This window comes from Verticillium alfalfae, genomic scaffold, assembly GCF_000150825.1.
Source record: "Verticillium alfalfae VaMs.102 supercont1.15 genomic scaffold, whole genome shotgun sequence".
NCBI lineage: Eukaryota > Fungi > Ascomycota > Sordariomycetes > Glomerellales > Plectosphaerellaceae > Verticillium > Verticillium alfalfae.
In genome coordinates this window covers 702,132-713,554 of record NW_003315024.1, presented here as the reverse complement: position 1 = coordinate 713,554, position 11,423 = coordinate 702,132, and the positions used below count along the sequence as shown (strand labels likewise).

Genomic DNA, 11,423 nt, shown 5'->3' with positions numbered 1-11,423 from the left:
TGGCGCTTTTTCTTCTCATAGAACACCTTGGCAACGCCTCAAGGGTCATGACAACCGTGATTGCGCCCTTATTGTAAAAGGTGAGGTAACTCTGACTCAGGTCAAAGGGGCAAGACTGAGGTCGTTGACGATGAGGGTGAAGCCAAAGCTGGACTCGACCTTGATCTTGAGCAGGGCCTGGGCGAGCAAGTGGCCTTCGTAGTTGATATCGCCCTTGGAACAGGACCACGTCTCATCAATGAGTTTGGCTGTCAGGGTGTCATCATATCTGTGCAAGAACTCGCGCTTGATCTCAGGTTTGACGAGCTGCGCGAGCCACTCCAGAATGCTCGTGCCAAACCAGCGTTCGTGCAGGTCACGCGTCTCGAGTCCGCCAAAGTGATAGTCGTCCCTAAACTCCTCTTCGAGCCACCGGACGTGGTTGCCGCCCACGTCGGCGAGCGTGCGCTTGGTGAGGTCTCTCTTCTTCTTGGACACGGACCCAGCGACAATTGTATCCCAGTAGTCGTCCTGGTTACTAAAGTTGATGCGCATCTGGGTGCTTCCGAGATCACGCGGGACACGACCAAAGTCGTAGTCAAACGTCAGTGAGTAGACTGTGGGCTTTCGAGGAGCGAGGTGGGCTAGACGGCGTGGCAGCAGCTTGACGTGGTCACCACTGTCAGCGGGCTCCATGCTCTTCGCCACGGCATACTTGCCAGGACCACACCCGGGGGGCATCTGCAGGATGATTCCAGGACCCCGTGGCCGAGACTTATCTTGTGGCAGTTGCTCTCTCGGAGAAAGTCGGTACAGACCAATGCTAACAGGAATGCTCGCTTCTGTGACGGCATCTTCGCAACCCAAAGACATCCCAGTGGGAGCCATCGCGCTTGTCGACCGATACTTGCAGCTCGTCAGGCGAAGCCAGAACGACAAACTGAAAGGCGGCCTCGTTGGGGTCATCATCACCGCCAGCTGATGAATCATCCGTCTTGAGGCTGAAATCGGTGTCGACACTGTCTCCGTCTGGCGGGTGCTCAAACAGGTTTTCCAGCGGCACAGGAAGGAAAAGGGGATCGCCTGCCGACTCACAACAGAAAGTTCGCACGCGAGACAACTGGCCGCCGCATGTCTCGCCGCCGCCGAAATAGCTGTCGGTGAGCTGCACAAACTTCATATCGGGGCAGTGGCCGTCGAAGCAGCTCCCTGGCTTGCCGTACCAGGCGCAATTCTTCCAGCGGTCGACATCATCCTCGGGACAGCAATACAGCTTGTTTGTGTCGAGGTCGAGCTGATCAAGCACCTCGAGGAGTACGCGGCCGGTGAGCGCTGCAATGGGAACGGCACGGCCGACGACCATGAGGATCACCTTGGCAATATCATCAAGGATGCTGAGTACGGTGCCTGAGAAGGTCAGCGGCAGATGACCGGCCTTGCACTTCTTGGCGACACCGGCCCAGTAGCACGAATTCTCCTCGCCGAGCGGGCTCTTGCAGCAATGCGCCGCGTTGCCGTCCCAGCAGTCGGCGCCACCACCCCATTTGCTCATATGTGTCATGACCTCGTCGTCGTGACAGCGCCCGTTGCAGATATTGGGACCACCTCGCCAGGTACAGTCTTTTGGATCGGGGGCGCCCGAGAGCGGGCAGCAGAGCTGGCTCTTCTTGCCCTTGCCGCACTTTTGCTCCGTAATCTTGATGTCGCCCGGGCTACACCCTTTGCCGCACTTGGAGACGTAGCACTTCTCATTCGAGCCTGTCCAGTTGTCGTCCGGCTTGTCGGACCGGAAGTCACCCAGCGGCTTGGGGTCCAGCACGGCCGAGAGCGCTGATAGCTGGTCGTCGTCCTGGTCGATGGCCCAGATCAGAAACCCGCCGAGGCCGAGCTTCTTTGCGAGGTCCTTCTTCTGCTTAAACGTCTCCTTGTCGTCGTACGACACCCATTGGTCAGTGTTCCAGGTGATGTACTTGACGCCGGCCTTTTTGTCATGCACAGGCTTGAGCTTTTTGGTCTTGATAACCTCCATGATTTCGCGATAGCTGAGAATGCCCGACTCGCCGCTGCAGGCCCCTTTTTTGGCGCCTCCCTTGAACACACAGCCGGGCTTATTGCACGCCGGGTCGGCAAGCTGGAAGGCTCGGCCGTAGAATCCAAGACCCATGTTCAGCTTGCCGGCTGGCACATCGTTTCGCCAAAACAAATCAAACGCCAGACTCATCTCAGTTAGATTAGTGTGTCCGTAAATGTGAGATCCAATTGGGTTGTCTCTGTCCCAGACCCCGTGTAAACTACTTGGATCAGCCTAACTACTCAAGTGTTCGCCCCGTGGTGTTCACCGCTGGGTGATACGTACTCATACGACATGACGTTGATGAAGTCGACATATTCAATAGACTTTAGGTCAAAGTGGCGCAAATACCAGAAGCTTGTCGGAGCAGTATAAGAGACGATGTACCTTTTCGGTTGCTTCTTATTTGCTGCTTCCAGCTCCTTGAGGAATTGAGTAAAGTTGATGCCGTCGTTGGGCACACCACCTCTGTCCTCAGCACCAGGGTATTCCTGTTGTATTAGATAAGAATCAGCAACTGCCAACTTCTATCACGAGCTTCACGGGAACTGCTGTGCGTACCCAGTCAAAGTCAACACCATCAAACGCATATTGACGGAGGAAAGCCATCAGGTTCTCAATGAACGTTGACCGGTTTTTCTTTGTGCTGACCATGTCGCTAAATACCTTCTGGAGGGGGCCTGATTAAGCATTGTCAACTCATGTTGCTGCGCAGGGAAGATGACCAAGGCACGTACCCGGATCGTTGTGCGTCCATCCTCCAATGGCAATGATCATCTTGAGACTCGGATTGTCTTTCTTCAGGTCGGTGAAATTGCTAAAAAGTTCGGATGGCAGGCCGTCCATCCCAATGATGTTGTACTCGTTGGGCGTGATGAATGCAAAGGAAAAGTAAAGATGGGTTAGCGAGTTGATGGGTATGTCTTTCATGGGCTACGTGCCGTATGGCCACTTCGTCAGTTTTCACTCGATCTGGTCTTGCCGTACGCGCAACTCTAGGAACGACATCACCCACCATTCCTTGGCATTCGGAGTTATATCGCCATGCCTCGTAGTATCCAATAACACGATCCAACTGCTTGAAGTCCTTACCCTTAGGCCCTGGTTGTTTGCAGTTGGACTGACAACCACCGGTGGCACCATTATCCTTGACTTCGCAAAAGTCCCTTCGACAGGCGTCAATTAACAAGAGATAGGAAAGGGAAGGCTCGTCAGCTCACTCGGTCATGCCGCAGAACCCCCATCTAAAAGTCGCAGAGCCGTCAGCTGATGAGTTTCACCTTGCAAAACAGCACTCACTTTCCACAGCATACGTTGAGAAGACACTTTTGGCCAGGAACTTTGGCGTTCTTCCCACATTCCGCTTTAGCATCACAGTTGGACCAACAGACTTCATTAGGCGAGATGCCCGATGTGCCACAGTACCTAAGCTCCAAGTTAGTGAATTGATCTGAGCGTAGAAGAGGGGGATTGGGAAGTCATACTTTTCGCCATAATTACATTGAAGGGTTTTCTTCGGGCAGCATGCGCCGTTTCTGCAGGGTCTGTCGGGGCCACACGAATAATCGTCTCCTTCCACAACCTGTCTGGCGAAGAGGGATGACAACGACTGCTCCTCGAACGGGTGCACGCTGTTGGTAGAGTCTACATTCTTATGATCAAGGTCATCAGGACTGTCACCAGCACTGCATACCGGCAGTTCATAATCCCGGCGGAGTTTGGCGGAAAAGTCCAGAAGTCTGTGGGCGCGGTCAGCCTGAGTGTTGGTTGCGTATACTCAGAACTCTGAGCATTGAGACTCACGGAGTGGCGCTTCTGCAGGTCCCTGATTGATTTGGCATGTCTTCGACATGATGTTTGGTAATGATGACTCCCGCGATACTGGTCGTAGCCAATATCAACAGGAGCAAAGTCCTTGTGGCGAGGCAAGACTGTGCCCACATGCCGTCTTAGTCTTGTGTCTTGGCCAAGTATCAATTCGCAGCAGATGTATAACACAAAGAATAATGATGATTTACGGATTGAGGAGAATGCTAAACACGCTATGATCGGGTAATGCCAACCTGTCAGAGATTCTCAGGAATTCTGGGAACCCTCGGCCACTTAACACAGGAGAGAACGTTACGGTCCGGTCTTTGGCCTAGGAGCCCGAGAAATAACTCATCTAATTTTGATTCCTCACTTGTTGTTTTTGGTGTTCTGTCTGTCCGCTTGGCGTTCTACAGGACCACACATTGTGCTGCCTCCTCGCTGTCGAATGCGGTCGTGTCATCGTATCATACACTAACACAGGCTCAAATCTTCTAGACATGACTCCGCGGTTTTGCGCAAGTTTTACAGACGGTACGTTAAAAATGAAACTTGGCAAGGTAGGTGGGATTCCTTGGGTTACGCAGCGATGAAAGAAGCTCTCGGTGAGGCCGTTCACTTCACCCACAACGGCAAATGGTCATTGAGCTGACCATTCGGGTATGTCCAAAATGATTCAGTGTGTACCAATGACGTTGGAGGATGTTGAGGAGATTCCTGTCCCTACAGTTGCCTCCCTTTCGAGCTGCTCGATTGCGCGACGGCCGATGACGGAGGTCAACGTGAGATCCCGGCTGAAAAGAGACTCGCAGGATCCGTGTTACGGCGTTCACAAGGCGCATGGTTTAACGCCTTCGCATTTTTGACCCATTTCGAGAAGGTGTCACCTGGTCTGACATGGGATGTGGCGTACTTTGACAGTAGATCAGACATACTTGCAAGACATTCAAGATGCACGGCGCGGGGTTAGTCATCCCTGGTCCTGTTGATGGAGTGAGACTCCCGAATACCTGGAGGTAGTTTATCTGTTTCGGAAATGCCGTGAACAGTGTATTTTTAGTTTCTCAGCACATGAAGCGGAAGATCTGGGCAGAAGTAAATGTCGCCAAGTTTACTCATGTCACTTAAATACTGATCTTCTCAACTCCCGGATTTCTCACACGACACATGCAGCAGACGGACTTTGTGCTTTGCAATTTCGTCCACTAGCTGAAAAGTCTTCATCCCATGACCATGATGGTTCGACCCTTTCTCGTCTCAGGCCTCGGGGCTTTACTGAGCTTTCAACCCCGCGGCCGCTCTCACAATGGTCTACAATGATAGTCTTCCCGATGACCTCCCGTCAGTTTGCTCTGAGGCTCTTCTGGCTGACGTACCCTGTGATCGCCTCGTGCGAGATCTTCGCCCAGATTTCTTTTACAGCCCAGTGTCTCTGGAGCGTATGTGTACCTCGGGCTGCGCCGCAGCGTTATCTTCATGGACATCGTCGGTCCGGTCCGCGTGCGGCAAGAACATGAGCGTCCCCACCGACTTTGACCTCCTCGCATCGCCAGTGGTGATTCCGGCCACACTCGAGCACATATTCGAGTTTACGTGTCTGCGGGAGAATGATAAATTTTGTGGCCCTGTTGCAGCCTTGGCTGCTGTCTTCACAGACCCTGGAGGTTGGTCAATATCACTCGGCGACGTCGTCTTCCGTAACTCGCAGGGGTATTTACGACTCAAATAGTATCGCCTTTCAACTATCTCAGTGAAGTGCCGGAGGGGACCACAGATCCCGGTCGTTGCGACAGCTGCATCGCAGCCAGGCTTCGTATGCGCGCAGGATCGCCCTACTTCGACGGCCCCATTGTGGCAAGCGAATCGCTCTACCAGAGATATACGTCAAGCTGTGGCGTTACAGGCAAACCTGTAACCACAACGACTATCGACTACTCTATCAGCGAGCCTGAACCTACGGAAGACTCTTGTGACGGCACGCAGTACACGATTCAAAACAGTGATGACTGTTACAGCATATCTAAGGCCCATGGTGTTGCCACAGCTTGGCTTTTAGCAGATAATAACCTCGCCGCATACTGTGCTGACTTCCCCACGTCAGGCAGTCTCTGCATCACTAACAAGTGTGACACCGTCACTGTTGGAGTCAACCAAACATGTATCGCTGTCGCCAACTCTGCTGGAATAACAGTGACCCAGCTCAAGGCCTGGAATCAGGTCATCAATCCTGTGTGCTCCAACATTGGCATGATGAACGGCACCACGCTCTGCATCAGTCCTCCGGGACCTCGTCTGCCTCCGCCTGCCACTACCAACATTCCGCCATTGGTCCCAACCATGGTCGCACCTATGCCAACAGAAGCCGCCGCGGGGTCCAACAAGCCGTGCAGCCGCTGGTACAACGTCGAAGCGGGCGACTACTGTAATCTGGTGATCCTGAAGTTCGCCATCTCCATGGATGACTTCCTATTTCTCAACCCCGGCATTAATGCTAACTGCACCAACTTGTATGCAAAAGAAAGCTACTGTGTACATCCAGTGGGAGACAGTAAGCCAATCCGTTCCTCTCTCCCTCTCCCCACCTCTTCTTTCTCTCTTCTTTTTCTCGATATGCCCCTTCTGATCATTGATGCCCGTTGCAGTCAACACCTACGCTGGCCGCCCCGGACATGTTTCAATTACAATCGATCCCAATGCGACCTTCACCGGCATTCCCTTCACCATGCTTCCTAATGCGACCGTAGACGGCTACTCACGGCCATACACCCCTGCGCCGCTAGCCAAAGGAGTCCGCGAAGACTGTGTGCACTACTTCAAGGGCGACGACTACCAGTTCCCGCCGGACCAGCTTGGGTACTGGAAGAGCAACTGCGAACTCGCCGCCCGCAACCATGACACCGACAACGACAACTTCGTCGCCTGGAACGCACTAGGTACTAATGTCACCGACCCTGCCTGCTCTTTTGTACCTGGCGGGCGATACTGCGGGTCCTGGAATTTGCAGGTTATCCGCGCCATCCCTGAGACTGAGCCGGCGACGGCAACCACAGGCGATGGAGGGCTGACTGCCCCTGCGCCCACACATTCAGGCCAGCCTCAAGACTGCGACACTTGGCATGTCGTGTCCTCGGGTGACTCTTGCCAGTCAGTGGCAGACGACGCCGGCATCTCGCGGGATCAGTTTCACGACTGGAACCCGGCCGTCGGCCGCGACTGCTCAATCAACTTCTGGTTGAACCAGGCATACTGCGTCGGTGTCTCTAGAGACATGGGCGGTATATCCACAGAGACGTCCTCCGCGAAGTCGTCCGCGAAGTCGTCCGCGACGCCCGGACCTTCCAAGCCGAGACCACCGGGCCCGACGCATACCGGCCAGCCGAACGACTGCGACGAGTGGGACGTTGTGGAATCGGGCGATACTTGTGGCTCACTCGCTGAGAGTAACGATATTTCGTTGAGTCAGTTCTTTGAATGGAATCCAGCAGTGAGCCGCGACTGTGTGTCCAACTTCTGGATTGGCCAGTCATACTGTGTTGGAGTTTCATCGTGATGCTTGTCTCTGCGTATTGCGCCCAGGTGTGCCATGTCTCTATGGCTCCAGGTTAATGGTGGTACTCCACACACATAAACGATCGTTATCAATTACTTCATCATTTCGTGATTCATGTCTAGCGAGGCATTCACCGGCGCTTAATGAGCCTTAAACTACGATGTGCAGCACCCTAACTACATGGTGCCGCTGATCGTCAAGTATTTCAACACAACATCGCCATCTGTAATTGTGAAAATTGATAGTACTATGTTATTTATAAGTTTTATTCATCTGGCATCAGGTGCTCTGGTGAGGCTAACCTTCAAGAATTTTCCTAGCAACACGGGATTCACTAAAATCCCGACTTCCAAGTAAAATCATTACGAAGTCGTAATCTATTGCCATCATTCTCATAGGCTTATAGAGCGCGGCTCGGCCCCATCAATGAGCATCGCGAGTGTTTCACAGACCTGTCTAAACTCCTGCTCGATCTCACTCTTTCCCTGTTCACCACTTACCTCCCAGCGCCTGTAAAGGGGTTCTCGAGCGGCTTGATATTTGTCGATAACGCGGCCGGCCTGATTCACCGTCTCAACAACGGCATCAATCTTGTGTTGAACCCCCACCTGCTCATTCCTTAGTTTGTAAACCCACAGCTGACTCTCGGCCTTGACCAGTTGCGCCTCGAGGCAGTGAAAGACCAGAACCGGGACCTTCTCGGTGCCCCTCACCACCTGGGATCCGAGCTCTGGACAGAGCCTGATCATTAACTCGAGATCGGCTTTCAATTCATTCAGTGCTTTGATTATCATTTTGATGTTTCCATTCTGACCGTCGCACTTCGGAAGCTGTCGGGTTCTAGCATTGCCCTTGTCTGTGCCGTCAGGGGAGACAGGAAGGGAGTTGGACCCATCAAAACTCGAGAGGGTTGCGTCGAAGGTTGGTTCTGAGGATACACGTCGAAGCGTGATGGAGCTTTGTTTAGACGGGGCATTCTGTGTTGAGCAGCGAAGACTACCATTTGCATCTTCGTAGCAGTGTGTGTGGTGTGGCATGGTGTCAATTCCGATGAGGTACGGCGATTATGTCTGGCAAATTTGATAAATGACATATCGACGCTTGTATGGGGGTAAAAAGTGTTCTCATATATGACCTTGGCGGTCGATTGAACAACACTTCCGTGCGCTGAGCATTGATGCTGTTCATTTCCGAGATGACGGCGAGATGTACCAATGCATGACTGGATTGCGAAGTACAAAGCAAGAAAGACACTGTTCTCGATTGCAGAATTCAGAAACAAGTCACCTGCCTCTTTGTTTCGAACGCGACAGACACAGGAGTAGTGTTCAAATTACATCATTGCACCGCAATCCTTCGCGTCAGTTGCAGTCTGTTCCAGGCACATTGCCTTGCGCTCCCCCCGTACGCTGCAACGGGATGGCTGAGCATGGTGTGCATTCGCTCGAGCAAACGTGTTGAAAGTTGGGTCAAGCCGAGAAATATCTTAGGGTCACGAACAACCGTATACCTCACGTTCAGAATAACCATCTTGACAGGCTGCAGTCTGTTGCGAAAGTCTTGGTATTGAATGCCGATGCTGTACAAGTAATCAACGCAATGAGTCAAGGGGCGGAGTGAAGTCGTCAAAGCCAGAGACACAGTCGGGCATTCCGCGCGCCCCAGCGTGCCCTGCTGCCTGTGCTGCTCCTTCAACCTCTTTCTCGGTCTTCATGAACTCCGAATCCGACCGGATGTCCGCGTACAGGCCCTCGTCCCACGCGTGCTTTGCCGGTCCCTGTTCTGGCGGCTGCGGCACCCAATTGAGCTCGGAACCGCCGCCGTCGTTTTCCATGCTGCCGTCATTGCCAGCACTGCTGCTGCTGCTGGCCTGCTCCGCCTCCGTCTCCGCCAGGGCCTCCGCCTGCTGTGCCGCCAATCTCGCCTCCGCCTCCTTCTTCGCCGCCGACCACTCCTCGAGCTCCTCCTGGAACAAATCGTACACGCAGTTGACGCACCCGCTCATGCAGCAGTTGTCGGGTTCCACGGGCCGCGGCGGCACGAGCACGCCGGCGATTGTGACCGTCTTGGCCCGAGCGGCAGCGAGACGTTCGGCGCGGGCTCGAGGACCGGAACGGATCTCGCCGAACACGAGGCGGGCCTTCTCCTCGGCGGTCGCTGGAGGGGGACTAGGCACTGGCGGCTCCTCCTGTTCTGTGGCTTCAGCATGGGAGGGTTCAGCCGGCGCGCGCTGGGGAAGTGGGGGACACGGAGCGATGGGAGAGGAGAGGGCGGTGGACTTACGCTTCTTCGCGGGCTCCTTCTTGGCGGAGGGGGCGGCGGACGCGGGAGGCTGCTCGGGCTTCTGACCGGGGATGGGCTGGGGGTCGTCGAGCATGGCTTGGTAGAAGTTGCCGATGGGGTGGGCCTGCTTGTTGGAGGGCACAATAGGCGCAGGAGGTGTCTGGGACTGGATGGTGTGGGTGGCCGAAGACGCGAAGCGAGCGGCGGGAGCGCGCGCCGCCATGACGGAGCGCATACGGGGGAGGATCCTGGAGACCGACATGGTCGTGAGTGCCGAGGGCTGCGTGGTCGAAGGGGTGGGTGAAGTTGGTGGTAGTGGACGATCTAGAAAAGTCATCGGGGATCGGGATGCGCCATGGAACGCCGGGATGTTCACGTCATGAAGTCACGTGCTGTGGTGACTAAGCACATATCGAAGCACAACAGAGTAATTCACAAGAACAGATGGAGCACTATTTGATGCCAGATCTGTCCAGACGTTGGAAAAGACTTGCCAAAATGCAATTGCTTGTTCGTCCAGAGTGTGTCCAGTTCGCTCAAGGCGTGGTCGCTCCAGGTCCACGGTGTACTTCGTAGCTCATGACGGAGTTGATATTGAGCCCAATCCGGCAGGCGGTCAGCACAACTCCCATCTCGACGCGTCTGGGGAGTGGCACAAGCACAGCACCAACCAGTGTACTTATGCGACAAGTCCTACAATACCAGCATCATCCCGTCGAAGCTCTCGAATCCCTCATACCATGCGACTGTCAGACCACCCATAAACAACATGGAGGATTCCTCCGCGCCGAAGCGCCGCCGTATCTCCCCTCGAACTAGTATTCCCATCCGGACCGCAGACAGAGCGAACTCCCCATCAGCCGATGAGACCCCCACATCACAGCCTGCGCGTCGTCGACCGTCCTTTGCCTCTCCCACCAAAGCAAGCCTGGCGAGGACAAATCCAGATATCTTACGCCGCCGTTCGACCCAACAGACAGACGAAGATGCATCCCTGTCCCGAGCAGTCGGGCCCGGCGCAGAGCCCAGTGAGCTCAGCAACCGCGACATGACGACAGCGCAAGAACCCAGACCACCGTCCCAAAGTGGACGCGCCACGGGAGCAACGCGAGCCAAAGACGGCGGCCTTCGCGACCGTTTGGCACGTAGGGCAGAGCAGCAAAATTCCTCCAGTCCAGGATACAGAGCCGGCTTCGATGGGTAGCCCGGCGCGTCGTCCCCCCGCGAAATGAGGCGGGACAGCTCCGCGCCAAGCCCGCGACGATCGCCTGTCAAGCCCAACCCTAGGCCCCTACCGCCGCCGATCCCGAAGACGAAGGTTTTGATCCGTTCGCCAGGCGGTGGTTTGAATCGCACGCCTCCACCAGGATCACAACCTGCCGCGCCCGAACCGATAGACCCAGTGGACCCAACACGAGACCTGGAGTCGTCTCAAGCACGTCTGCTGGACGAGTCGCAGGCAGGATCAGAAGTGCCCGAACCAGAAGAGCCAGAAGAGCCAGAGCTTCCGCCGACACCGACACAAAAGGGACTCGAAGACCCAATTGTCACTACGCCGCCGACAGGTATCCACAACACGCCGTCTAAGCGCAGCGAAAGGCGGAAGAAGCGATCCCGGCATGAAGAGCCCGCCATTAAAGCGCCAACCCATGAGGCCTTCTGACACAGGAGCACCGTCCAAAAAAGCGAAAGCGGGAAAAAAAAGTTGTGCTTTCCGTATTTAAAGGGAAG

At 54.7% G+C, this 11,423-nt stretch overlaps 4 protein-coding genes across 4 annotated transcripts in view; 2 read left to right on the top strand and 2 right to left on the bottom strand.

The window, feature by feature from the left end:
• VDBG_09551 (chitotriosidase-1) overlaps nt 1-3,902 on the bottom strand; it is a gene marked incomplete at both ends in the record, with an annotated part of 5,981 nt that extends 2,079 nt beyond the window's left edge. The window contains 9 exons of the mRNA XM_003000310.1: nt 130-720; nt 851-2,270; nt 2,336-2,541; nt 2,612-2,730; nt 2,788-2,983; nt 3,066-3,216; nt 3,535-3,681; nt 3,744-3,789; nt 3,854-3,902. Coding sequence (XP_003000356.1) covers nt 130-720; nt 851-2,270; nt 2,336-2,541; nt 2,612-2,730; nt 2,788-2,983; nt 3,066-3,216; nt 3,535-3,681; nt 3,744-3,789; nt 3,854-3,902 — 2,925 coding nt within the window. The remainder of the gene's footprint in view (nt 1-129; nt 721-850; nt 2,271-2,335; nt 2,542-2,611; nt 2,731-2,787; nt 2,984-3,065; nt 3,217-3,534; nt 3,682-3,743; nt 3,790-3,853) is intronic.
• Nucleotides 3,903-5,165: 1,263 nt separating this feature from the next.
• VDBG_09550 (LysM domain-containing protein) lies at nt 5,166-7,409 on the top strand (the record flags this gene model as incomplete). The annotated part of the gene is made up of 3 exons (XM_003000309.1): nt 5,166-5,523; nt 5,589-6,407; nt 6,502-7,409. The coding sequence occupies 3 exons, from the start codon at nt 5,166-5,168 to the stop codon at nt 7,407-7,409; spliced, it is 2,085 nt and encodes a 694-aa protein (XP_003000355.1).
• Nucleotides 7,410-9,000: 1,591 nt separating this feature from the next.
• VDBG_09549 (conserved hypothetical protein) lies at nt 9,001-9,954 on the bottom strand (the record flags this gene model as incomplete). The annotated part of the gene is made up of 2 exons (XM_003000308.1): nt 9,001-9,602; nt 9,693-9,954. The coding sequence occupies 2 exons, from the start codon at nt 9,952-9,954 to the stop codon at nt 9,001-9,003; spliced, it is 864 nt and encodes a 287-aa protein (XP_003000354.1).
• A 966-nt stretch (nt 9,955-10,920) lies between these two features.
• Nucleotides 10,921-11,355, top strand: VDBG_09548 (predicted protein; the record flags this gene model as incomplete). Its single annotated transcript, XM_003000307.1, has 1 exon — nt 10,921-11,355. The coding sequence occupies one exon, from the start codon at nt 10,921-10,923 to the stop codon at nt 11,353-11,355; it is 435 nt and encodes a 144-aa protein (XP_003000353.1).
• Nucleotides 11,356-11,423: the final 68 nt, after the last annotated feature.